The 26,714-nt window shown below is 43.9% G+C and overlaps 1 protein-coding gene across 1 annotated transcript in view; it reads left to right on the top strand.

Annotated features, from left to right (window-relative positions):
• The first annotated feature begins 1,799 nt into the window (after nt 1–1,799).
• Nucleotides 1,800–26,714, top strand: part of LOC145360131 (glutamate decarboxylase 1-like) — a 52,826-nt gene continuing 27,911 nt past the window's right edge. Inside the window, exons 1-8 of the mRNA XM_080215110.1 lie at nt 1,800–1,854; nt 7,088–7,249; nt 11,295–11,537; nt 15,198–15,288; nt 17,262–17,374; nt 20,116–20,231; nt 22,239–22,318; nt 24,323–24,377. Of these exons, the coding sequence (XP_080071236.1) occupies nt 1,800–1,854; nt 7,088–7,249; nt 11,295–11,537; nt 15,198–15,288; nt 17,262–17,374; nt 20,116–20,231; nt 22,239–22,318; nt 24,323–24,377 (915 nt within the window). The remainder of the gene's footprint in view (nt 1,855–7,087; nt 7,250–11,294; nt 11,538–15,197; nt 15,289–17,261; nt 17,375–20,115; nt 20,232–22,238; nt 22,319–24,322; nt 24,378–26,714) is intronic.

Here is a 26,714-nt window from a genome sequence, read left to right on the forward strand (position 1 = left end):
ATATATTTAAGTCACGGGTAGACAGGTTTCTGACAGACAGGGGAATTAAGGGTTATGGGGAGAGAGCGGGAAAGTGGAACTGATCCACTTCAGATCAGCCATGATCTTATTGAATGGCGGGGCAGGCTCGAAGGGCTAGATGGCCTACTCATGTTCTTATGTTCTTCTCCTGTAAGTCACTTCCTAAAACTTTTCTCTCAGCTTTTGGTCACGGAGAGGGGGGGGGGGTGTGGGAGGGGGTGGCTCCATGTCAAATTCTTTTGATAATCCCTCCTGTGAAACACCTTGGGACATTTTATCAAAGATTGAAATTTTCCAGCTGTTCCCATCGATGGGATCTTCCCATTCTCTGCCGATAGCAGCAACCCCCCCCCCCCCCAATCCCCCTCCCCTCTCCTCCACCCTCCGCCACACATCATTGACGCCCCAACGTCAAAGTGTGTGATGAACAACGGGAAATCCAATGAGAGTGGTGGGAATGGAAGATCCACCAACCGGCTAATGGAGGATCACCACCACCACCTCCCCCCCACCACCTCCTCCCCCCCCCCCCCCCCCACTGCAAAACACACCATGAGAGAGGGTGTGGAGAATACATAGTGTGGTGAAAACAGAAATTGTTCTTGTTGGTGATTAATGCCTATTTTATGTTTTACAAACTTGTTAGATCACCTTTTCCACAGAAAGCGCTTGGAATCAATTGGATTGCTCAAGCATAACCCTTCTGAAATTCTTGAATTTGACCTCTGCCAACGCTTGCAAGGTCATTGGGAGGTTACCTCAAATACACTGGACCCAGCGAGAGGAAATACCATTTTTATTGCTTCTATTGGCATCAGTCTGAAAGACGTACTGGTTAGATGCATTGGCCATGCTGAACTCTCCCTCAGTGTACCTGAACAGACACCGGAGGGGAGATTTTCACAGTAACTGCAATTGTAAACCTACTTATGACACTAATAAATAAACATCAAAACTTTAAATTTTACCTTTAAACCTTAAAAAACTTGAAACTTTAAAAAACATCAGTCTCCTGCATGATGGTGGGATTTTAGTCATCCATTCAAAAGGAATGCCTTAGCCTCCCACGCCACGGAAACCCTTTCACAATACTTTGTAGCAGAAATCAATCTTTTTCTCCTGGAGCCGGATCTTCTTAAATAGAGATGAAAGACCTCACCCAGTTATATGGTTGAGTGCCGTTGGTGTACATTATCCCACTGTGCTATTGTGGAGAAACAAACATACAGACCCATATAAACTCGACAATGCAGAAAGAGGCCATTCGGCCCACTGCGTCTGCACCGGCAACAATCCCACCTCAGGCTCTATCCTCACAACCCCACAGATTTACCCTGCTAATCCCTCGAACCTAGACATCCTGGGACACAGTGGCCATTCTAGCATGGCCAACCAACCTAACCTACACCGCTTTGGACTGTGGGAGGGAACCGGAGCAGCCAAAGGAAACCCACACGGACACGGGGAGAGCGTGCAAACTCCACACAGACAGTGAGCCAAACCGAGAACCGAACCAGGGTCCCTGGAGCTGCGGGGCACCAGTGCTGTGCCACCATGCCAGCCACATACACCACTTGTCCATGTTCTCATGGTTAGAGGTAAGAGAGTGAGAGTCTTATTATAGATACTAAAGCGTGCCTGCCTCCACCCAGAGAGCAATTATATCATGAAAGAGGGATTTTGATTTGCTGAAAGGATACAATGGCACAGCTGTCATATAAAAGGGGTGGAAAAAAAATTTCAAACCAGTTCCCCGATTGCAATTAAAACACCTTCCGATGGGAGAAAGTGAGGATCCAGATATGAAAAGACTGGCTGTAAATATTGAGACAAGTGAGTGTTTGCTACATTTAAAGAGTTACTGTGTAGTTGATGAATGGTGTGCATTATCATGCAGGGAATTCTCCCTCTGTTCAGCAATATTAACCTTTGAAATGAAATATGTTTAAAAAATTAACTGGCTAAAAGTAATTATTTTTATTAAATGTAAAGTCTAAATTTCTTTGAGTTGTAACTGTTTCTGTTTTTTTCTGTGACGGTAATTAAGTTTGGAGAGAATTTTTGATTTATGATTATGATTATCTTCTGATTTAATGGGGATTTAGCCAAAATTTTACAACTTGAATATTACTTAGAGTTAGAAAGCTGAGCTAATACAAATGGAATTATAAAATCGCCAAATCATTCAGGGATGATATTGGTATACTTTGAGCCACCAGACCAAGCAGACATTCCAAACCCATCTCCTCCGACCCCAAAATAATAATTACTCACTCAAAGGGCTGAATGGCCTAATCTGAGTCCTATGACTCTCTGGCCAACTGATGGTGTCCTTCAAGCAAAATCAAGATTAGGAACATAGGAAAAGGGGGAAGCCATCCTACCTCTTGACCCTGTCCTGCTACTCAATCAGATCATTAACATGTGAGGTAAAAACAAGGAGGAGGTGTAGACAGTCTAGCCCCTTGAGCCTGCCCTGCCATTTGCATTTATTCATTAGTGTCACAAGTAGGCTGACATTAACACTGCAATGAAGTTACTGTGAAAATCCCCGGATCGCCACACTCAGACGCCTGTTCTGGGTACACCGAGGGAGAATTTAGCATGCACCCCAACCAGGCCAAGATATGGCTGATCTCATCTCAGCCTCAATTCCACATAAGATGATGGATTATCTACATTAATGCCACTTTAAGTTCCTATTTCTTGATGCCGTTAGCCTCCAGAAATTTATTGAATTCTGTTTTGAAAATGCTCAACCACTGCAGCCTTCCGGGGTAGAGAGTTCGAAACACTCGCCAGCCTCTGAGTGAAGAAATTTCTCCTCACCTCATTCACAAATGCCCGACCCGTTTATGTCCCCTGATTCTAGACTTACCAGCCGGGGTGGGGGGGGTGCGGGGGCGGTGCGGGGGGGGGATACTCTGCGTCCTATTTTGCCATTTTGATTCTAAGTGCTGGCGGGACTTGAAACAGGGAGCATTTGTAATCCGACTTTTAGACCCGTTCTGAGGTGCCCCCATACGCACGGAGCCTGCAAAAATATCAGCGAGTCCGAATCACACTTTAGATGCCTGTGGCAGGGCTTAACGCACCTGAAACCCTACAGCTCCGCTCGGAGCCTCCAACTGCGCGTGAGAAAAGTAAAGATAGAACACGGCTCCCCTCCCACATCCCAACTAGGTCGGATAATGCCTCCCCCTGGCCCTCACAGACATTGCCCCACCCCCCACAACATTACTGACCCCCTTATCCCATCCCACCACCCAGACTGATGGTGCGCCTCTCCACCCCCCTCCCTTCCCCATTGATCTCAGGCAAAATGGCAGGGGACACCACCCCCCCATCCCCTTCACCACCACCCCCCTTCACCACCTCCCCTCAACCCCCACCTTCCATCACCCACCTCCCCCCCCATGATCTCAGGCGGAGTGATATCCCTTCCACCCCCACCATGGACCCTCCTGTACAAGGCCCCCCTCTCCTTCTGCCTCCAATTGCTGTGTGACACCTCCCTCTCTCTCTTCCCTGTTCCCAATCATTGAGGTACTGATCCGCCACCCCCACCCCCCCATCAGCACACCGGCAAGTGCTCACTTGTTTCTCCCTCAATGCTGACCAGCAAACTTATGTAAGTTGCTGCAATGCACTCCCAAACTGCCTGCAGCTGTCTAGGGAGGGGAGATATGAGCTGTCAGCGACAGCAATGGTCAGGCACTAAGGGGCAATTTAGCACAGCCAATCCACCCAACCCGCACATCTTTGGAGTGTGGGAGGAAACTGGAGCACCCAGAGGAAACCCACGCAGACACGAGGAGAATGCGCAAACTCCACACAGACAGTGACCCAAGACTTGAACTGAATACATTTTATCGACAAATAGAATCACGCAAGTATTTTCTAATATGTATCGCCTTTTTTTTTCAAACAATTAAAATCCTGTTTGTTTAAAATAATGTTTCAAAATAATAATACAAACATTTGTTGCAGTAATATCATTAATTGCACCCAATGAATTATCTTAAATTAACATGTTTAATTTCAAGGTCTCAGCCTAGATGGTTTTTTAACACTGTACAAACAGGTTATAACTTTCAGCCTAAACTGTGCATTTTAATCATCTTTGGAAAAATCGCCAGTGGTGCTAACCATTTTGCCACTCCCATGCTGCCTCCCAGTGCCAGGGAACTGATTCCAGATTTGGGTGACTGTGTAGAGTTTGCAAGTTCTCCCCATGTCTGCGTGGGTTTCATCTGGGTGCTCTGGTTTCCTCCCATAGCCCACAGATGTACAGCTTAGGTTGATTGGCCATGCTAAATTGCCCCTTAGTATCATGGGGTTTCTCAGGGTGACTACCCGAGGTTGCGGGGATAGAGCCTGGGTGGGATTCTTGTCGGTGCAGGTTTGATGAGCTGATTGGCCTCCTCCTGCACTGTAGTGATGTTATGATTGGAGAAGGGTGTATCCCTCATTTTCCAGTGACTCATCAGTTTCTTTGCTTAATGTGAAAGAAACTGGATATTCAAGCTGGAAGTTTAAACAAGTGTTGATCTTTCATCACATAAATTAAATAAATAATAAATCTCTCAATGTTTAATGAATTAATGTATGTATAGGTGAAAGAATGAGAAATAAAAGCTGGCGGAGGCTGTGTGGCCGTTCAATTCTTCTCTGGTCTTCACCAAGGTCACAGCTGGTCTCGCGTTTCACCTTCCTGCCCTCTCCCCATGTCGCTAAATTCCCTCACACCCAGAAACCTATCACCCACTATCTTGAACATGCTCAATACTGATCATCCACGTTCCCTGGGGTATAGAATCCCAAAGATTCACCACCCCTCGGAGTCAATAAGTTTCTCTCCTCATCCCGAAACTGACCTAGTGGAATTATCGCTAGACTATTAATCCAGAAACTCAGCTAATGTTTCAGGGTCCCGGGTTCGAATCCCGACCGATGGCAGCTGGTGGAATTTGAATTCAATAAAGAATATCTGGAATTAAAAATCTACTGATGACTGTGAAACCATCGTCTAATTGTTGAAAAAACTCATCTGGTTCACTAATGTCCTTTAGGCAAGGAAATCTGCCGTCCTTACCTGGTCTGGCTTAAATGTGACTCAACTGCCTTCCAAGGGCAATTTAGCCTGGCCAATGCACCTAACTTGTACATCTTTGGATTCCTGCAGAAGCCAGGGTATCACTGCGCCAACAAAGATCGCAATTTATCCTGATTATCCAGGACTTCCTTTTTTGGAAATACCCCAAATTCACCTCTTCTATTGGCTATCGGGTACAAATCATCTAGTGTCACCCCACCTCTGTAACTAGAGCCAACAGATGAAAGACGAGCATTCCCTGCTGCATGAGTCATAAACTGAGATACTACTCTACCTCTTACTCCCTTGGTCCCAGACAGGGTACAGAGTTAACATTCCTTTCCAAACAAACAACACATTTTCTTTTTAACAGAACAGCAATAAAGTAAAGTCACATTTATGTGTGTATTTAAACTTAAGCCCGATACTCATGCTGTTAAAATCAACAGTTAAGTACACTTCCTATCAATCATAGAACACTACAGTGCAGAAAGATGCCCTTCAGCCCATCGAGTCTGCACTGATCACAATCCCACCCAGGCCCTACCCCCATATCCCATCCACTAATCCCTCTAACCTAAGCATCTCAGAACACTAAGGGGCAATTTTAGCATGGCCAATCAACCTAACCTGCACATCTTTGGACTGTGGGAGGAAACCAGAGTACCTGGAGGAAACCCACGCAGACACAAGGAGAATGTGCAAACTCCACACAAACAGTGACCCGAGCCAGGAATCAAACCCAGGTCGCTGGAGCTGTGAAGCAGCAGTGCTAACCACCGTGCTACCGTACCGCTTAAGTGAACTGTGGTTTGCCTAAAGATAATGTCAACGTAAATTCCTTCCAACTGATTTAGAAAATATCTAATTGTATTCTGGAAAATTAAGACAATGAAAGAACATAAGAACATAAGAAATAGGAGCAGGAGTAGGCCATCTAGCCCTTCAAGCCTGCCCCGCCATTCAATAAGATCATGGCTGATCTGTCGTGGCTCAGTTCCACATTCCCGCCCTCTCCCCATAACCCTCAATCCCCTCTCTTATCAAAAACCCATCAACCCGCGTCTTAAAAATATTTAGCGAGGCAGCCTCCACCACTTCAACGGGCAGAGAATTCCAGAGATTCACCACCCTTTGAGTGAAGAAGTTACTCCTCAACTCCGTTCTAAACTGCCCCCCCTTTATCTTGAGGCTATGCCCCCTAGTCCTACTATCCTTTCTGAGTTGCTTCAACTCAAGACACACAGGAGCTTTGTCATGAAACAATTCTGTTTCTTCAAAAGTGACTGCCTTCCTGTAAAGAATTGCAACCAGCAGAAATTCAAACTTAACCATTTAACTTCAACTGTGTTTAAAGAATAAAATCCAAATTTGTAACAGAGTCTAAAAATTAACAGAATTATCCAGATCATACATCTCCCCAGAGATGCTGCCGAGCTTTTCCAGTATTTTCTGTTTTATTTCAGGTTTCCAGCTCCGCAGTACTTTGCGTTTAACTCTTCCTTGTGTCCCTAGCCCAAGATCCATCCTTCAGCCAACATTGCTAACAAAAAAGCAAGTTATCCTGGTCTGTATGGTGGTACAGTGGTTAGCATTGCTGCCTCACAGCATCAGATGATACCTGGCTTAAGTTATTGTCCGTACAGACTCGGATGGGGAGATGCTGGTGTTGGACTGGGGTAAACACAGTAAGAAATCTCCTAACACCAGGTTAAAGTCCAACAAGTTTATTTGGTAGCAAAATCCACTAGCTTTCGGAGCACTGCCCCTTCATCAGGTGAGTCACCTACAGACATTGTCACATTGTTAATTATTGGAACTTCCTCCTGCACTAATTGGTGACTGTATTTTCTATATTACAACACTGACTACAGTCCAAAGAACTTAAATCCCTTTGGTGTTGACTAAGGTTTAAGAGCACAGATTAAACCTGGAAACTAAGTTCTTCCGTCACATTTCTCCATGTTGCAGAATTCCTGGAGAGAGCAGCCAGGGATGGAGATGATAGTCTGAATCCAAGCTGTTTGCAGATATTGCCAAAGCCTGATAGCCACTGTGACTGTCAGAATAGAGACAACAGAGATGTTAACACTAAACGTGATGCTGCAGATTCTTCCACCATTTTTGCAAAAGGTACAAACGTTGTCTTTTACTGTAAACTGTTGGCGCAAGAGCAGAACATGCTCGAAACAGAGTAATTTCGAAGAGTAAAGTCAATTTAGTCAAACATTTCGTGTCAATAAAGGGCAGATGGACGGTACATGTTTCCAGTGGTTTGTGAGACTAGCACTGGGGGAACGTAGTCCATAAGCTAGAGCGAAACCTCTCAGGAGATAGGAAAGACTTCTCCACTTAAAGGACTGTCAATGTTTGGAACTCTGTTCACAAATGGCGACTGGTGTTAGATCAATTGTCAATTTTAAAATTGGTTAACAAAAGTCTATCAAAGGTCTTCAAGGATATGAGATAAAGGCAGGCATGTGGATAGGTCACAGATCAGCCTAGAATCTCATTGATTGGTGGACCGGTCACCAGGGGTTAAGCATGTGCACCACTTCCTCTGAAACACCTGTATTGGTGGTGAGGACACAAGGCCAACATTTCAGCACGTTCACTGACACTTGGTCGCATTACAGCAATGTTGCTTTAAAGCTAATGTTTGTGAAGTACGACCACGCGTGCCAGGTGATGTCATGGTGGCCAGGGAGCGCAGGGGAAGTGGGCAATTTTGTTTTGATATTTTTGGGAAACATTGGCTGGAATTCTCCGGCCATTCACACTGGCGGGATTCTCCGGTTCCGTCAGCAGTGCACCCCCACCCGTGGGTTTCCTGCAGGTGTGGGGGTGGGGGGGTGGGGCGGCGACATAATTGAGAATTTCCATCGGTAGCGGCGGGACTGGAGAATCTGGCCACTAGCAAATGACGCGCCGATGGGAAGCACACAGCTGGGAGGCCGGAGAACCTTGCCCACTGTGTTATTCTGTGAAAAAGCACGTGTGTGTGTGTGTGTATATGTGCGTGTGGTTGTGTGTGTAAATCATTTAATTAAGCTGGTTGGATAAAGTTTATTTATTTAGTGTCACGAGTTGGCTTACATTCACACTGCAATGAAGTTACTGCAAAATCCCCTGGTCACCACACTCTGGCGCCTATTCAGGGACACTGAGAGGCAATTTAGCACGGCCAATCCACCTAATCCGCACATCTTTCGAACTGTGGGACGAAACCAGAGCATCCGGAGGAAACCCACACAGAGATGGGGAAAAGCGTGCAAACTCCACACAGTCACCCAAGCCAGGAATCGAACCTGGGTCCCTGACGCTGTGAGGCAGCAGTGCTAACCACCATGCTGTCATTGCCAAGATTACTTGAGCAGCTTGTCTGGGAGGTTCAAGACATGAAAGGATGCAGGTGTTAAATTTATGCATTTGTAATAGATTATTACGGTGGGTTTGAGGTACAAGTAAATAGGTTGGGTCTAAAATTTGCATTTTTAATTCAGTTGAGTGTTCGTTTGAGTTTCAAAGGGAATTCACAGGTGGCAAGAAACATTTTGCATCTTATGGGAGTTCCAGAGGTAAACAGGAGGATGAATATTACATTTTACTGAAGCAAAAGTAGAGACAAAATAAAAAGAGGAAAGATTTTTATGTTTTGGACAGGATGATTTCAAAGAAGTGCTGAGGACAATGGGCTTAAAGATGAAAGTGAAAAAGGATATTTGAGGAGGGATGTTGAGAAGATTTTTTGTTGGTTGTGTGGGGAAGATCTCCTGAGGGAAAGAGCTCTGGGGCAGCAGAAAGTGCATTTTGAATCAATCATCCAGTCAAGCCAATGAAATCTTGGACTGTGAAAAGCACTCTCGTATCTGAAGGTTTCTTGGATTTCCAGCAGCAGGTTGGAAGTGAGTTTAAGAGATTGTGTGGTATGCCTTTAGTAAAGCATCCACAGTTTTACCACAGGTAATTTTTGTGGTTAAACATCTAGAACATAGAACATTACAGCGCAGTACAGGCCCTTCAGCCCTCGATGTTACACTGACCAGTGGAACCAATCTAATGACCCTCTAACCTAAACTATTCCAATGTTATCCATATGCCTATCCACTGACCGCTTGAACACCCTTAAAGTTGGTGAGTCCACAACTGCTGCAGGCAGGGCATTCCACGCCCTTACTACCCTCTGAGTAAAGAACCTACCTCTGACATCCATCCTATAACTACCACCCCTTCATTCTATCTATCTATCAAGGATAGATAGATAGAATTAAGGGGTGGTAGTTATATTATCATAGATAATATCTATCAAGGATATTGCTTGGAATGTGTTTCCTTCTGGGTTGGATCAAGTGTTTCTTCAGAAGGAACTCTTCAAAATGCAGCTACTAATGATACAACAAAGCTTACTCCAATTTATAAATCAAAGAAAGGGTTTAATAAAGAAACATCATTACTCCAAACATGGGGCCTCGCCCTGGGCCACTCCAAGCTCCCCACAATTCTATACAGTTTCTTATTTATAATGAATCAGTTGGTCAGCTGACTATTACATCACTCGATGATTGGTTCCATGTTTTACTGGGTCAGCTGACCCTTACATCTTGTTTCCATTGGTCATGTTACATCCAACACTGATTTGTCACTGGTTACATTTTAACACCAAGTAGGGAGTCTTTTGGAGGGAATGTTTTGTAAGACTAATTTTAAATGTATAACTGTAATCTTGTGTGCATAGATTTTCTTGTCTATTTGTTAAAAGAAATCTTACTTTTAATATTTAAAATCCCAAAAGTGCTACCGGACCTTTTTTGCTGCTGAGATTAGTATGCTTTCTCATTTTCAGAATACAGAAAAAGGTTATGACCTGTAAGACAAGTTTCCCTCTAGAATTTGGTTCATAACAGGAGTAATGATGTGCTTTTATATTTCTGAAAAGAGACACATGCTGCCAAAACTTTTCATCTTGCACTCATCAGGACAAACACAAGAATGCCAAATTTCAAACTGTCACAATATGCACTACAGAAGAAAAGGGTGCTGATTGGTTGTCAAGTCTATTCTAATTGGCTGCGGCATTGTCATGGAAAAAGTGATGGGGAACTATGGGCACCCCAAGCACCCGAGTAATTCAAAAAAGGCACAAAGTTTGAACATATTCCTCTTGTTTGAAGAGAACGGGTTTCTGTTTATAAATATATGTTTGTTCTCGCAAGCACAAAAAGGCCATCTTTCAAGTTTGACTGTTTTTCTTACATTGATTGTTAGCGTAGCTATTAGCATGTGACTTGCATTAAATCCATAATTGGAGCAGATCCAGCCTTGAGTTCTATCAGCTGAAATGATTTTAAACAACTTTAATCTGGGTTGCAATGAATGCAAACTCACAACACAAACTGTCCACAATTGCTGCTAAACTAGCTTCACGTTCAGAGGGTCTATGAAGGAGGTTGGCATTGCTTCATCAGAAGGAACTTTTCAAATGCAGACAGTAAAAATAGAACAAAACTTACTCCAGTTTATAAATCAAAGAAAGGGTTTAATAAAGAAACATCATTACTCCAAACTTGGGGCCTCAACCTGGGCCTCCAAGCTCCTCACAATTCCGGACAGGTTCTTATTTACAGTGAGTCAGCTCAGTCAGTTGACTATTACATCACTCTGTAATTGGTTCCAGGGTTTACTGGGTCAGCTGACCCTTACAGCTTGTTACCGTAGGTCATATACAAAGTTGTCACTGCTTCCAACAGGCATCAGACATGACAAAGAAATCACTCTGACATACAGTGTCTCTTTGAATCATTGTTGTCTCGGAGCACACTTCACAAAATTGAGCAGTGCTCCATACTGACAGAGGCGGAAGTTCTCTGCTCCTGAGAATTGGCATTCCAAATGTAGTAATCCCATGTTAATGTAAGTGCAGGTGTCCCCATAATACTTGAACAGATCTGTCCAGAGCTTAATCAGTCTTATTCAATGAGTAGAAATCTCAGTAGGAAGAAATAATTAATCAGTTAGATAATTCATACGCAACAAAAGTCCAGAATTCTCTGTGGCGTTGAGAAGTGATTTTCTTTAATGGTTGAAAGCAAAGTATTTATTTCCATGGTTACCAGCTTTATGGAATACCTTCTCACCTGCTTTGCTCTCAGTGAATAATTAATTTTATATTTGTTTGTAGATTTGCTGCCAGCTAAAAATGGTGAAGAGCGCACGGTTCAATTTTTAATGGATGTTTTTGAAGTTCTTCTGAACTACATCACAAAAACATTCGACAGGACATCAAAAGTTCTGGATTTCCACTATCCCCACCAGTATCTCGAAGGAATGGAAGGCTTCAACCTGGAACTGCCTGACCAGCCAGAATCTCTCGAACAAATTCTTGTTGACTGCAGAGATACATTAAAATATGGAGTCAAAACAGGTACCAACAATCCTGTCCTAGATGATAATCCTCAATGAGACGGAGGAAGATGAGTATTGGGCGTCAAAAAATATTGTTTGCAAAAATATTGACAGTGACAAAATTGATTTCATTCAATCCCAACAATGCAGAAGGAGGCCATTTGGCCCATTGAGTCTGCACCGACAACAATCCCTCCCAGGCCTTATCCCTGTAACCACACATATGTCCCCAGCTAATCCCCCTGATATTAGGGTCAATTTATCACAGCCAATCCACCTAACCCACACATCTTCAGGAGGAAACCAGAGCACCCAGAAGAAACCCACACAGAGACGGGGAGAATGTGCAAACTCCACGCAGACAGTGACCGAGGCCGGAATTGAACCCGTGTCCCTGGCGCCGTGAGGTAGCAATACTAACCATTGTGGCGCCGTGCCGCTTTGTTTCATTAAACATTTAGGGTGGAATTTTCCAGTCCTTCCTGCTGGTGAACCACACAAAATGCCATAGACATCAGCGGGACTGGAAAATCTCAGCAGCGGCCAATGATGAGTCACACCCGTCACCATCACCAGAAAACACACGGCAAGGAGGCCGGAAAATCCCACCCTCAGGTTAGGATTTTCCAGTCCCAGCAGTGGCAGCCATTGTTATAAAGGGACTTTTAGCTATTCTCCAAATTTTCCTGCCCCGCCTGCAGTGAAATCCGTTGCTGGTATGATCGGAAAAGCTCAGCCCAATCTGTCTGCACTCACTGTGTAGGCTTAGTACTGAAGATGTAATCTTTCTCAGCTTTTATGTGGTATTTACAGCATAGTAAAATGCCGTTTGGCCTTACAGGTTCATGCTGGTATTTATGCTCCATGCTGCTCCCAGCCTGTTTCATAGAATCACAGGGTGGAATTTTACCAGCATGTCTGCCTGAGATTCATACGATCCTGCCTGAGACCAACAGAGAATGTCGTCTCCAAGCCTTGCCTGCCCCCGGAGTCAGGGCAGGGCATGCCGGTAAAATTCCGGCCACAGAATCCCTGCAGTGCAGACGGAGGCCATTTGACTATCGAACCCGCACCGACAACAATCCCACACAGGTCCTATCCTTGTAAGACCACCTATTTACCCTGCTAATCTCCATGATATTAAGGGGAAATTTTGCATGGCCAATTAATCTAACCCATACATCTTTGGACCATGGGAAGAAAGCAGAGCACCTGGAGAAAACCCATGCAAACAAGGGGAGAACTTGCAAACTCCACACAGGCAGTCACCCGAAGCCGGAATTGAACCCGGGTCCCTGGCGCTGTGAGGCAGCAACGCTAACCACTGTGCCGCCATGCTGGAATATCATTCTGTTGCTTTACCCCTCATGCATTTACAAAGCCTCCCCCCCTTGAAAGTATCTATACAATCCACCTTAGCTACTCCCTGTGGCAGGGAGCCCTCTATTCTGATCACGATCTTGGTAAATAGGATTCTGCTGAGTTCCTTACTGGATTTATGAGTAACAATCTTATTCTGATGATTCTTTGGACTGGGGCCACCAACAAACTGGTGTCTACAGCCAAGCTGTCAAACCTTAACACAGTCATAAAGAAGTGTCACAACACCAAGTTAATCATAAAGACTTTTATTTGGTATTTTACAGGAAAGAGTCCCAGCCTATTCCATTGTTTCTGGCAGTTTTATCCTGTCAGCAATAGCACCATCCTTGTAAGTCATTTCTGAACTTTCTTCAGTGCCTTTATTAAACTTTTATAACATAGAAACAAGAACTGCTCCAAGTGTGGTCAATCCAATATTCTATACAAGTTAATCATAATTTCCCTGCTTATTAATTCCATCCCCCTTAGAAATGAACCCCAGGGTTTTGTTTGCATTTTAATAGCCTTTTTTGATCTGCTTTGTTCCTTAGGATAACTTCTGAAACTTTGCCCTACTCTACTTCATTTACACTCTCACTTTACAAGGAGAGGAATAACCAACTTATTCCTTCTACACTTCTCTACATTGAAATTCACCCTTACATGTCCATACTGTAAGTTCACTAACTTTATTTCCAGCAGATGTTTTGGTGGACCACCCTATCTGGAGACCTAATATTCTCACGCATCAACACTCCTACCGTGTGTTTTTTTGTGTCTTGTTATGTTAAGCAGTGTAAAGTACAGTTGCTACATAAATGTGGATTATACAATGGCATTTGATCTCTGGCTCTGGAAGACTAACTTACACAAACCAATATTAAGACCAGTGTAAACTTCTATCAAGCGTCAAAGTGCATATTTTTAATTTAATGCAAATTAATGGAATAGGTTGGCTCATTGGCTGAGGTTTTACATGGGGCAGGATTGTATGGTCTCGCTCATCCTGAAGCTGTAAAATTCCGCCTGAGGTCAATGGACCTTTCCATAGTCTGTCCCATGCCTGTTCCAATTCCCGTGGCAGGTGGGACAATAAAATTCCGACCAAGATGTCTAAATTCAACTCAGCTAACAGGGACACTGTCATATGCGATGTATTAAAACTACCCAGGACCCCTGGCTAGGATGTGAACCTTATGACATCGTCACAAATCAGCAGACGCATTGTAAATTCCACAATTGCCAAATGCTTCTCTGTGGCAAACTCATGTAGGGACGCAATTGTACTACAATGTACTTCCGATAATTATTACATCAGCACCACAACCAATTAACTGCATAATTAATCAATTTAAATTGTGCATCAAGAAGGTGGGGGTCAAGTGGGCACAATGTACAGAGCACAGGATGGCAGTGTTGTCCGCCATGGTACAAAGGAACTTTTCAATTCCAGAAGACTCTGCCTCAATAAATATATGTTAAAAATGTAAATAAGCAGATGCCTTACATAAAAAAAGTAACATCTGTTTGGCGACATCAAATTAAATTACAAATTCCCAATCAATCCTCACAGGAAAAGTTCTGATAATCCTAAGAAAATTCTTATTCAATTTCCACTAATTTGGAATTTTAGGGCAACATTCTAATACATTGTGCCATACTCCTGTGTACAGTCCTGACCATCTCGAGCTGGTTTAGCCCCATATCAATTGCTCATTTTGTCAGTACAGTGGGTGCACCAATTTAGAGAGTGGACAACTATGTTTCATTGTTGTTCTATATTTTAAAAGATTGAAGGTTACCTTCAGAGCTAATAATATGACTTGATGGTGATGTCATTAGGGTGTTGTCACAAGATGCTATTATATTTGCAGTTTGTACTCTGTGCAATGCAGACAACATCTCCTGGAATAAAACTGTTGTGTTGTTAGTTTGAATATATGTGTGCCAAGTACATTCTTTGTATTTTGTTAAAACCCGCGAACTTTAGCATAGTTAAGACTTTACCATCGTAAACTTCGAATGGGAAGGAAACACTATTACCAAGTTGTAAGAGATGAATTCCCACAAAAGTTTCACCAGCCAGCTGAAATAACTTGAGGAGCTCTGGAAATTACTGGCTGAATAACCATTTACATCAAGTTTCAACGATCTCCGCAGCTTCCGCAGAAAATCAGGAAAACTCTTTTGGAAGTTTGCTCCCATTGTACCTACGCATAAAAATTCAATCACCACCTGTGATAGTTCCCTCGATAAATGAAGCAGATGTTTACACAATGATAAAATAAGGTGTGTGTCACATACTTTCCTTCTTCAGGCCATCCCCACTTCTTCAATCAGCTTTCCAGTGGTCTGGACATCATTGGGTTAGTAGGAGAATGGCTGACTGCTGCTGCTAACACAAACATGTAAGTGGTTGTTTCTGTAAAATCAGATTGAGAAAATAAGTTTCTTTATTTATTAGTGTCACAAGTAGGCTTACATTAACACTGCAATGAAGTTACTGCGAAAATCCCCTAGTTGCCACGCTCTGGCACCTGTTCGAGTACACTGAGGGAGAACTAAGCATGGCCAATGTGCCTAACCAGCTCGCCTTTTGGATTGTGGGAGGAAACCGGAGCACCCGGAGGAAGCCCATGCAGACACGGGGAGAACATGCAAACTCCGCAGAGACAGTGACCCAAGTCAGTCCCTAGTGCTATGATGTTAACCGCTGTGTCACTGGATTGCATTAATAAGAGCAGCAAGTGCTGGGAAAACTCAACAGGTCAGGCAGTGCTTGTGGAGAGAAAAACACACTTAATATTGGACGAACTGAAAAGTTGAATAAATATCAAACCAATATTTCCAACATTTTCTGTGTTTTTCTTACATTCCCAGCATCTGCAGTATTTTGCTTTTATGAAAATGTCCTGTTGTTGCCCTGATGCTGCCAATATAGAAATAAAAATCAAAGCATTAACACCTCCAGCCTTAAATCTCTTTTACTTATCAACCTTCATTACCCAGGAGAGCTTGTGTCGCAGTGGTAGTGTCCCTATCCCTGGACCAGAAGCTTTGCGTTCAAAGCAGAGCCTATTGGCCGTAGGAATGTTCACAATTTGATTTGATTAGCTCAGGAATCTGTCCAAACCTTCACCCACTATTCCCCAAAGGGACAAAACACTCTGGGTGTCAAGATGCGCATAAAATAAAAATCATTGCCTCACCGTCTCTCCTAACTCAGGTGTAGCCCTCAGCGGGGAAGCTGTTTTCATTTTTTGCACAACTTCTGTACCTCAGGACAGACAAAAGCTCTTTATAAATATCAAGCGCATCCAAGACTTCCATCTGAATTCCATCTCTGGAAGCTGTATTTGCATTTTTCCCATTCCTGAAGAAGATCTTTCTTTTTTTTTATTCATCCGTGGGATGTGGGAACTCTGGGCCAGGCCAGCATTTATTGCTCATCCCTAATTGCCCTTGAGAAGGTGGCGGTGAGCTGCCATCTTGCACCACTGCAATCCATGTGGTGTAGGCACACCCACAGAGCTGTTAGGGAGTGGGTTCTAGGCATTTGATCCATTGACAGTGAAGGAACGGAGATATATTTCCAAGTCAAACTCAGATATTAAAGAGTCTTACAACACCAGGTTAAAGTCCAACATGTTTTTTTTTGGAATCACGAGCTTTCGGAGCGCTGCTCCTTCATCAGGTGAGTGGAGAAGTGGGTTCTCAAACATAACATATATAGACAGAGATACAATTGCAAAATAATGGTTGGAAAGCAAGTCTTTACAGGTGCAAACAGTATGAGTGGAGAGAGGGGTAATCACAGGTTAAAGAAGTGTGCATTGTCTCAAGCCAGGAGTTAGTAGGATTTTGCAAGCCCAGACCCAATATATTATGTTAAAGCATATTAAAGTACATACTAAAGTATCATTTTTTCTAAGAGATATACTTTGAGAATTATTTTATTGAAAATGCTTTGCTGGTATCATACAAAAGTAAAGTTTATAAAGTTTCTTTATAAGTCACATTAACATTGCAGTGAAATTACTGTGAAATTCCCCTGGTCGCCACACTCTAGCACCTGTTCGGGTCAATGCATCTAACCAGCACGTCTTTCAGACTGTGGGAGGAAACTGGAGCACTCGGAGGAAACCCATGCAGACACGGAGAGAACATGCAAACTCCACACAGACAGTGACCCAAGCAAGGAATTTGACCCCAGTCGCTGGTGCTGTGAGGCAACAGCTAACCACTGTGCCACTGTGCCATCACATGACTAAGTTCCACCAGATTAACTTTGCCCGCTGAATATTCTGCACTTTAACTTTGTTGAGTTTCTCAGTATTTTGTTTCCTCAGACCTCACTATCTTATTTTAAATCCTAATGTAGGTTCACATATGAAATTGCTCCAGTCTTCATCATCATGGAAGAAATCCTTTTGAAGAAAATGTCTACAATGCTTGGATGGCCACACAATGAAGCAGATGGCATTTTTTTACCAGGTAGTTTTGCCAGAAAGCGTACGATTGTGGGAGTTGGTTAGCCCACTTGACTAGTGTGATGCAGAATGATGCCAAGAGCATGGGTTCAATGAATGTGCCAGCTGTGGTACTTTGTGGAGGCTTGCCTCCTTATCATGCCCCAAGCTTGATGCAGAGTCTGCCCCTCAAACTCTGCAGTACCAATTGTCTCTCTCCAATGGCATGAGATATCTATGGTGAAAGAACAATGAGATGCCTAGAGTAAGAAACCTAAGGTCCTCTGTGGACTATGGCTAATTAACATGATTACAATATAGACAGCACGGTGGCACAGTTGTTAGCACTGCTGCCTCGCGGTGCCAGGGACCTGGGTTCGATTCCAGCCTTGGGTCACTGTCTGTGTGGAGTTTGCACACTCTCCCCATGTCTGCATGGGTTTTGTCTGGGTGCTCCGGTTTTCTCCCACAGTCCAAGGATGTGCAGCTTACGTGCACTAGCCATGCTAAATTGCCCCTTAGGGTCCCAAGATGTGTAGTTTAGGTTTAGGGTTAGTGGGGTAAATGTGTGAGGTTATCGGGAGGGAGGGAGGAAAAGAAAGGGTGGAAACATGTCAGATGCTCTTTCAGAGAGCTGGTTCAGATTTAGTGGGCTGAATAGCCTCCTTCTGCACTTTCGTGATTGTATGGTTTTATGTACAGTCATTACTAGGGGTTTTCTAAGTGGGATATCACAATCCAAATTTATCTCCTGGCTGCATTGATTTACAGAAAGAGGATGCTTCTCTGAACACATTTAACAGCCTTTCAATGGCTCACGAAGAGCACCAGGTTAAAGTCCAACAGGTTTATTTGGAATCACGAGCTTTCGGGGTGCTGCTCCGCCACTCACCCAATGAAGGAGCAGCGGTCTGGAAGCTCATGATTCCAAACAAACCTGTGGATATAAACTTGGTATTGTGAGACTTCTAACTGTGCCCGCTCTGGTCTAACGCCAGCAACTCCGCATAATGGCTCTTGAGGCAGTTCAAGTGTGAATGAGATTATCAGTTTATCATTTGGGGAGAATCCCATTGTCTGGTGGGCAAATGGCATTAACTTAAAGCTGCTATTTTCGAAGGGTATTTAATCAAGAACATCTATGCTAAACTGCCCAGACTAACGTTTCAAATATTCTATTCTTAGCCATAACAAATTTGAGATGACACTGACGAATTCTTGGGTACAGTGACATGAGTCACTTCTTTAAGCAATCTTCGTACTAATCCATTGTAGAAGTTGACTCCCACTGTACAACAGAGAGACTTCAGGGTTTAAAAAGGAAATGTGACTGTTCCGTGTACCATCATTATGCAATGGTTTTTCTTCAGTTTTTACAAAATAGCCTGAGTTGGGACAAAATTTTTTTTTAATCTTAAACTGCTTTATTCTGTAGTGAGTCATAAAAACATAGAGACAAAGAAGGTAGGAGCAAGAGGAGGCCATTTGGCCCTTTGAGCCTGCTCCACCGTTCATCAAGATCATGGCTGGTCATCCAACTCAATAGACTAATCCTGCTTTCTACCCCAAAGCTTTGATCCCATTCGCCCCAAGTGCTATATCCAGCTGCCTCTTGAATACATTCAATGTTTTGGCATACACACACACAATGAGATTGATCAGAGTTCCTTAACCTGGTGCCACTTACGTTTGCATATTGTTGCAAAATCAGAGAAAATCCCTGGTAGGTCACACAGCTATGAGAACAGAGGGTGGTGGGTTCAAGTCCCACTCCAGTATATAGATCAAAGGCGGGACTTTATGGCCTCGCTCAGACCTCACCCTTATACGTAAGTTCATCTCCAATTTACCTCAGGCCACTTAAAGTTTTTTAAAGTTTAAGGTAAAGTTTATTTATTACTGTCACATTAATGTGTTGAAGTTACTGTGAAAATCCCCTAGCCACCACTCCCTGGTGCCTGTTCGGGTACACTGAAAGAGAACTCAGCACAGCCAATACACGTAAGACATTTGTCTATCGGACTGTGGGAGGAAACCAGAGCATCTGGAGGAAACCCACACAGACATGGAGAGAACGTGCAGACTTCGCACAGACAGTGACACAAGCCAGAAATCGAATCTGCATCCCTGGTACTGTGAGGCACCACTGTGCCATTGTGCCACCGTGCTGCCCCCATCCTTTCTCCATTCCCTTTGATCCATAATGTCCAAAAATCTATCAATTTCATATAATCATAGAATCATGTTACCCTGTTAGTCTCCCTGACACTAGGGTCAATTTAACCACAGCCAATCAACCGAACCCATGCATCTTTGGGCAGAAACCAGAGCACCCGGAGGAAACCCACACATCACCGGGAGAAGGTGGGTGCAAACTCCATATAAGCAGAGACCCCGGCGCCAGAATTGAATCTGGGTCTTTGGTGCTCTGAGGCAGCCACCGTGCTACCCCAGTCCTGGATATCACTAGTGGCTAAGAATCCAGTGCCTCTCAGGTAGAGAAAGTACCTTTAGTTCATGTAATTGAGAAGGGGAGGCAGGAGACTGAATGTGCCAGCTCCACTCATTGTGGGGGGGTGCTTGGGGAGAGCTCCTGAAACCTCTGTGGTGGGGTGGGACGGGGAGGTTACTCTTTAAGCTTTGATGATTTTGCAGTTGGTATGATAAAGTAGACCATATGACCCAGAGGGGAAAACTGTGATGTATTCCAGGCCACCAAAATCAGAGGTGATAGACGATAAAGATGTTTTAGCCTCTTTTTTCTAGGGGGGGCCATGTCAAACCTGTACAGCATACTCATCGCTCGTTACAAGCGGTTTCCAGAAGTGAAGACTCAAGGTGTAGCCAGCCTTCCCAGGATGGTCTTATTTACTTCAGAGCTGGTGAGTGTTTTGCTGTCAATAATAGCATATTTAATTAGAAGTTTATCCAAAAAGAGCCCTTATTTATTCTTACACATAAGAGTTAAGTTATAGCTCTTAGACCCCAATTCACATTGGTCTCTCTTTGTCCACCCAGTGTCAGTTTTCTTTGTTCATTCTCAAGATGGCAAGGACCTCATTTATTGCCCATTTAAAATTGCTCTTAAATAGGTGGCAATCCTCCTGCACCTGAATGTTTTTTCAGAACCATTCAAGAGGACAGTTGAGTGTCAGCTACAATAGTGTGCATTTGGAGTCACATATATGCCTTCAGAGTCTATGGGGACAATCCTGAGCAGCCAACCTGGCAATTCCAACCCAGTGCCAGTGGGCAATGCCAGGGACGGATCCCCTTGGGTGTCTCATGGGGAAGGGGTGGAGGGGGATCCATGTATATGGGGTAGTGGGTGGGAGTGGGCGTGGGAGCTGGAGATGTCTGTGATGCCCATTGGGGAGAAGGAAGGCATTGAGAGGGAAGGGGTCAGATATTTTGGGGGGCGGGAGGGGCAGGGGGGTGCCAATTCAGACTGCTGGGGGTGGGGGGATCGGGGGATGGGGAAATACATACCAGCTATGATCGGGGGTGGGTGGGGGGGAGGAATGCTGACTCTGACCAAGGGAAGGTGAGAGAGTGAATGTGCCAGCTCCACCCATTTTGGGGGAGGGGGGGATAGTGGGGGGGGGGTATTGTGGGGCGGGCTCCTAAAACCTCTGTGGTGGGGTGGGAGGGGGAGGTTATTCTTTAAGCTTTGATTGAGATGCCCTTTAAACATGGAGCCCTGATCTCAGTCCGGCTGAATTTTGCCATTTTTTTGAAGCCCCTCCCCACATGATGACATGGAAAACGCCCGCCTGGTTTTTGTGACAGAGTGAGGCCCAGGGTTGCTCTGGAGAGCAACATGCCACCATTTTTCTCGCCGGAACCAACACGGCACCATTTTTTGGCAAAGTTCCGCTCATCTCTTCTGACAGAAACTTGTCATTTCTAAACGCAACTTTTTCTCAACTGATCAGGACACCGGCTCTCAATAACCGCGCACCCACGCTGTCTGTTCTTCATCGCAATGCTGCTTTCCATTCCTCTCGGAAAATGCAACTTCCCTTTAAACGGTTCTGAAGGCCCCCACACAGCTGAACAGGAATGGGTTTGATCAAGAAAGCAAACACCAGCTGTAGCAATCGGGAGGCTTTATCAACAATAAAGAGAATCACTCCGTTAATGTTTAAACAAACATTGTCATGACCACAACTCACAGACAAATCCAGCACTTGCCCCATTACCTTGGAGACCCATTTAAAGCATATTGACTTTGGGATTTCCAAGTTCAGTGTATAGAAATATTCTATTGAGCATCTTCATCCGCTTGAGTAAAGCCAAAGCTCTATGGTTGTAGAATCCCTATAACCCATTGAGTCTGCACCAACTAAAATCCCACCCATGCCCTATCCCCATGCCCCTATGCATTTACACTATCTAGTCCCCCTGACACTAAGGGCCATTTAGCATGGCCAATCCATCTAATCTGCGCGTCTTTGGGTTGTGGGAGGAAACCGGAGCACCCGGAGGAAACCTACGCAGACACGCGGAGAATGTGCAAACTCCACACAGACAGTGACCCAAGCCATGAATCAAACCCAGGTCCCTGGCGCTGTGAGGCAGCAATGCTAACCACTGCGCCACCCTGCCACCCCAATTGGGGTCATGTTGCATAAGTATAAACCAATGGACTGATGGACATTAACTCCATCCAGTTGTGCATCTTGAAAACCTATTTCTTTCTCCAGCACACACTGAGGAGGCCAGGAAAGGAAGGCAATGATTAAACAACACATTTTTGACATTTATGATTGAATTGAGAAGTTCCACTGTCTCTTGAAATTTTGGAAGACAGTCACCAGTGGATGTGTCAGACTGCTGGCCACATCTGTTACTTCTCCAAGGTTAAACAATATTGTTTTTTTCCTAAGAGCCACTATTCAATAATGAAAGCTGCCGCAGTGCTTGGATTCGGAACAGACAATGTGATTCTGGTAAAATGCAACGGGAGGTAATAACATGATTCATTTATGCTAACTCTGCCTAAGTATAGAAAATATTGGATAAAAACCGTATCTCTCTTTTTGGTTGCTTAAGAATCTGGGGTCGGATCATCAGTTTCCGAAAGGATTCACACCAGATGCAAACCAGCACAAGTTGCCAACTGTTCACAGAGGCTGCCACTGAACTGTTATATTCCAAACCTTCTCAAAACAATTGAAAATCACAATTTATACAGCACCTTCAGTATCATAAATATTATGATCACCATAAAGACCAATAACTTTCTAAAATAAATGTAAACTTCTAGTTAATAGCTGAAAGGATGACACAAGACTTCATAGAATCACTACAGTGCAGAAGGAGGCCATTTGGCCCATCAAGTCTGCACCGACTTGGGGTTATAGGGGTACAGCATCCCAACCCCATAACCCCATATATTTACTCCACTAATCTACACACCGTTAAGGGACAATTTAACATGGCCAATCCACCTAATTTACATTTCTTTGGGACTGTGGGAGGAAACCGGAGCACCCGAAGGAAAACCACACAGATACGGGGAAAACATACAAACTTCACACAGTCACCCAAGGTTAGAATCAAACCCGGGTCCCTGGCGCTGTGAGGTAGCGGTGCTAACCACTGTGCCACTGTGCCACCCATGTCTTAAGACTGTTAATGTAACAAGAGACTAAAAGCACCTTGGACTAAACACGAGCTTTTTGTAGGCAACTTATGCGTGAAACCAGAAAGACATGACATTCCTCTTTTACTTTTAGCACAATAGAAAATACACTTCCAGATGTATCACAAGGAAATTGGACAGGAGGTTCTTCCATCTTGAAATGCCCTCTCTCTTAATTACCTTCCATTATAGTCCACTGCTCCTTGCAAGTTGGTAGGCTCAGATGAGCATAACTGTTCTCTCCAGTTTTTCGGCTGTTCCAATTTCTTTGCCATCACTTTTTGCAGGAACTATTTGCAGGAATATCCAAAGCCCTATGGATGGAGAAGAGTTCACTCTGATATCACAGAATCACAGAAATATACAGTGCAGAAGAGGCCCTTCTGCCCATCGAGTCTACACCAATACATGAAAGACCCTGACCTGCCCACCTAATCCCACTTGCCAGCACTTGGCCTTGAATGTTATGGCGTGCCAAGCACTCATCCCAGTATTTTCTAAAGGGTGTGAGGCAACCCACCTCCACCAAAGAGCACATTCCAGACCCTCACCACCCTCTGGGTAAAAAATGTTTCCTCCCTAAACCTCCCACCCCCTCACTTTTAACTTGTGTCCTTCCCCTTCAACTAAGGGGAACAGTTGCTCCCCATCAACCCTGTCCAGGGCCCTCATAATCTTGAACATCTCAATCAGGTCTGCCCTCAGTCTTCTCTGCTCCAACAAAAACAACCCAAGCCTATCCAACCTCTCTTTATAACTTAAATGTTCCATCAGGCAGCATCCCAGTGAATCTCCTCTGCACCTTCTCCAGTGCGTCCATGTCCTTCTTATAATGTGGTGACCAGAACTACACACAGTACTCCAGCTGTGGCCTCACCAAAGTTCTGTACCACTCCATCATGACCTCTCTGCTTTTGTAATCCATACCCCGATTGATAAAGGTGAGTGTGCCATCTGCCTTTTTCACCGCCCTATTAACCTGTCTTTCCACCTTCAGAGATGTAGTTTCCCTGAGATGACTCTTCTTTCTCCATCCCCAATTTTGTCTCTCCCCTCTGCCCATCTTTCTCTTGAGGCCTGTAGGAAAGACTTTGTCACTGTTTGGTTTGATAACATTCCTGTGAATAGCCTTGGGATATTTGAGTATGTTAAACATGTTATATAAGTGCAAGTTGATGTTATCACTCAGATGGGATCAGAAGATAACTGAATATTCGAGTGCTCTAACATGCAAGGGAAATTCTTAGAATTTTATTTAACATTGTAAATAAGAATTAAATTGAGCATTTCAATTAAATCTTTCTATTTTTCTAATTATGCTTACAGAGGGAAGCTCATCGCAACTGAATTGGAAGCAAAAATTATTGAAGCTAAAGAAAAGGTTTGTGACTTTTATGAAAGTGAGTTAATATCCAATACTTATCTTTGCAATTGTTCTTTCCTTGACTAATAAAACTGTGCAAAACTGAATTTCAAACTAAGATTATTTAGTTAATGTAAATACTATGGATATATCTTCATTTTGTGATGGAAAAGTTAATTGATCTGTTTTTAAATTATATTCATAGACCAAAACTGAATGGTAGGCGTGTTTAATTTGGTTACAGAGAAGTTTGGGCATTACAAATTAGGTAGAGGGAGGAAAAAATAATGTTTATCTCACACTTTTCGATTAGATGATCTGTAATCAAGCCATCATTGCATCAATAGATCAACTTAAAGTATCGAATATTCACCCATAAGACTAAAAGAGAATTTAGCAAAATGCCAATTCTAAGGAAATAGGATACATTCCATTCCCTAATTGGCAAAAACAAAGTAACTTGATTTTGATGCAAGCAGTCGAAGAGGAAATACAACAGCACAGACAAACAAATTGAAGGTTAGTAACTGTTTTTGACACCTTGATCCATCGGCTGGAGTTCTCCCCCACAACCCACTGCTGCTGCCAGCAAGGATAGGCAATGTAACACTCTGCCAAATCGCCACCCACTGCGGCGGGGCTGGAGAATCTCAGCCATGGGCGAGATCAGAGATTCCGGCCCATTGGTTGTCACAATGATTTGGGCTGGGGAAGGCAAGCATGGAATTTCCTGATTGGCCAAAATGGAGGAGTTTGGTGAGAAGTAGAGAAAACACAAAAGATTCAGGTGGACAGAGGTAAGTTAACAAAATAAGCAAATGAAATCTAATATGAAGTGATATCTTTCAGGAAAAAAGCGCAGAATGGTGTTTTCTGGTCTCCCCATCACAAGTTTCTTGGTAATAGGAGACAGCGTAATTTCTGGTGCAGGGCTGAATACTAATGCTGCTTTTAATGTAATTTACATTTCATTAGCGGGCCAGGGGGAAACCCCAGCCAGGAACGTTATACTCCAGCGGGATTTACAATAGCTCCCCACTAGTAGGGAGCTGGCAGCCCACCTCACTGCAGTGAAGGGGGCCATGGAAGCCCTCCAGTGGGTCAGGAGCATGGGAGGGGTTATCCCCTGGGCATTGGCAGTTGGCAGTGCCAGCCTGGCCTCCAGGGCACATCCTGGCACTGCCTAAGGGGCAAAATAGCAATGCCCAGGGTACATCTTGGCACTGCCCACTTCATGTGCTGCTTCTGGGTCAAAGGTCATCACATTTTTCAGATAAGACATTAAGGTGAGGTGCTTCTCAGACAAATACAAAAGATCTGATGGCCACTATTTGAGGGAGAATGGGGAAATTATTTCTGGTGTCCTAGCCAGTACTTATCCCTCATTAGACATCACAGAAACAGGCATCATTGTCTGTTTTTGACAGCTTGTTCTGCAGATGTTGTGAGGCCAGTACATCCATTGTGGGTGGTGGACCAATGGGTTTGGTGATGTAAGCAGATACCTGGAGTGCTGTGTCTGAGATAGCAGCCCCTCGTACATAGGTGTATGACATGTGCATGGAGGTATTTATGTGCAATTCAGACAATGCAGGTATTATAAATATCACAAATCTTAATGTCCAATTTCCTCCATCAGTGAGGCTGACGATTCCTTTTCTTCAGGACCTGGAGCCCTCTTGCAATGGATCCATGTTGGTCTTTCCTTCACCTTGATCACAATGTTGGTGGTCAAAAAGACTTGATAGGGACCCTCAAATCTGGGGTGAAGTCTACTCTCTCTTTTAAACACCTTCAGATAAACAAAGTCACTCAGTTCTAAGCTGTTGCGCCTCCCTTCTCCGGGATCAGTCTGAGCTTCCTTTACCAGGAAACTGGAAATACATTTATTGTTAACACAATACAGTAGTTTAGCATTTTTTCCCCCATTCTGTGGATATCCATCTGCTTAACAGTAAGTGGTGCAGGAAAAGGTAAATGTTGGGGGCACCCCATTGATGATTTCGTGTGGTGATAGCCCAGTTGTTCCGTTTGTTGCTGACCGCATTACCATTAATGCAAGGGGGCGACAGTTCAACCCATTTTAGTCCAGTTTCAGCGCACAGTTTTGCCAGCTTGTTCTTCAGCAGTCCATTAATCTCTCTACACAGTCCAGCTGACGGTGGGTGATAACTGCAATGAGAACACTGATTGATTTGCAATGCTCGGCACATTTCTTTCCGTAACTATCCCAGTAAAATCTGATCCATTATCACTTGAAAGCTGTACGGGTTTGCCAAAGCGTGGCACAAATTCTTTTAGCAAATATTTAGCAACGGTAATAGCATCATTCCTTTTACATGGAAAGGCTTCAAT

The sequence above is a fragment of the Carcharhinus amblyrhynchos genome, chromosome 2, assembly GCF_965287045.1.
Source record: "Carcharhinus amblyrhynchos chromosome 2, sCarAmb.v2.hapA, whole genome shotgun sequence".
Lineage (NCBI taxonomy): Eukaryota > Metazoa > Chordata > Chondrichthyes > Carcharhiniformes > Carcharhinidae > Carcharhinus > Carcharhinus amblyrhynchos.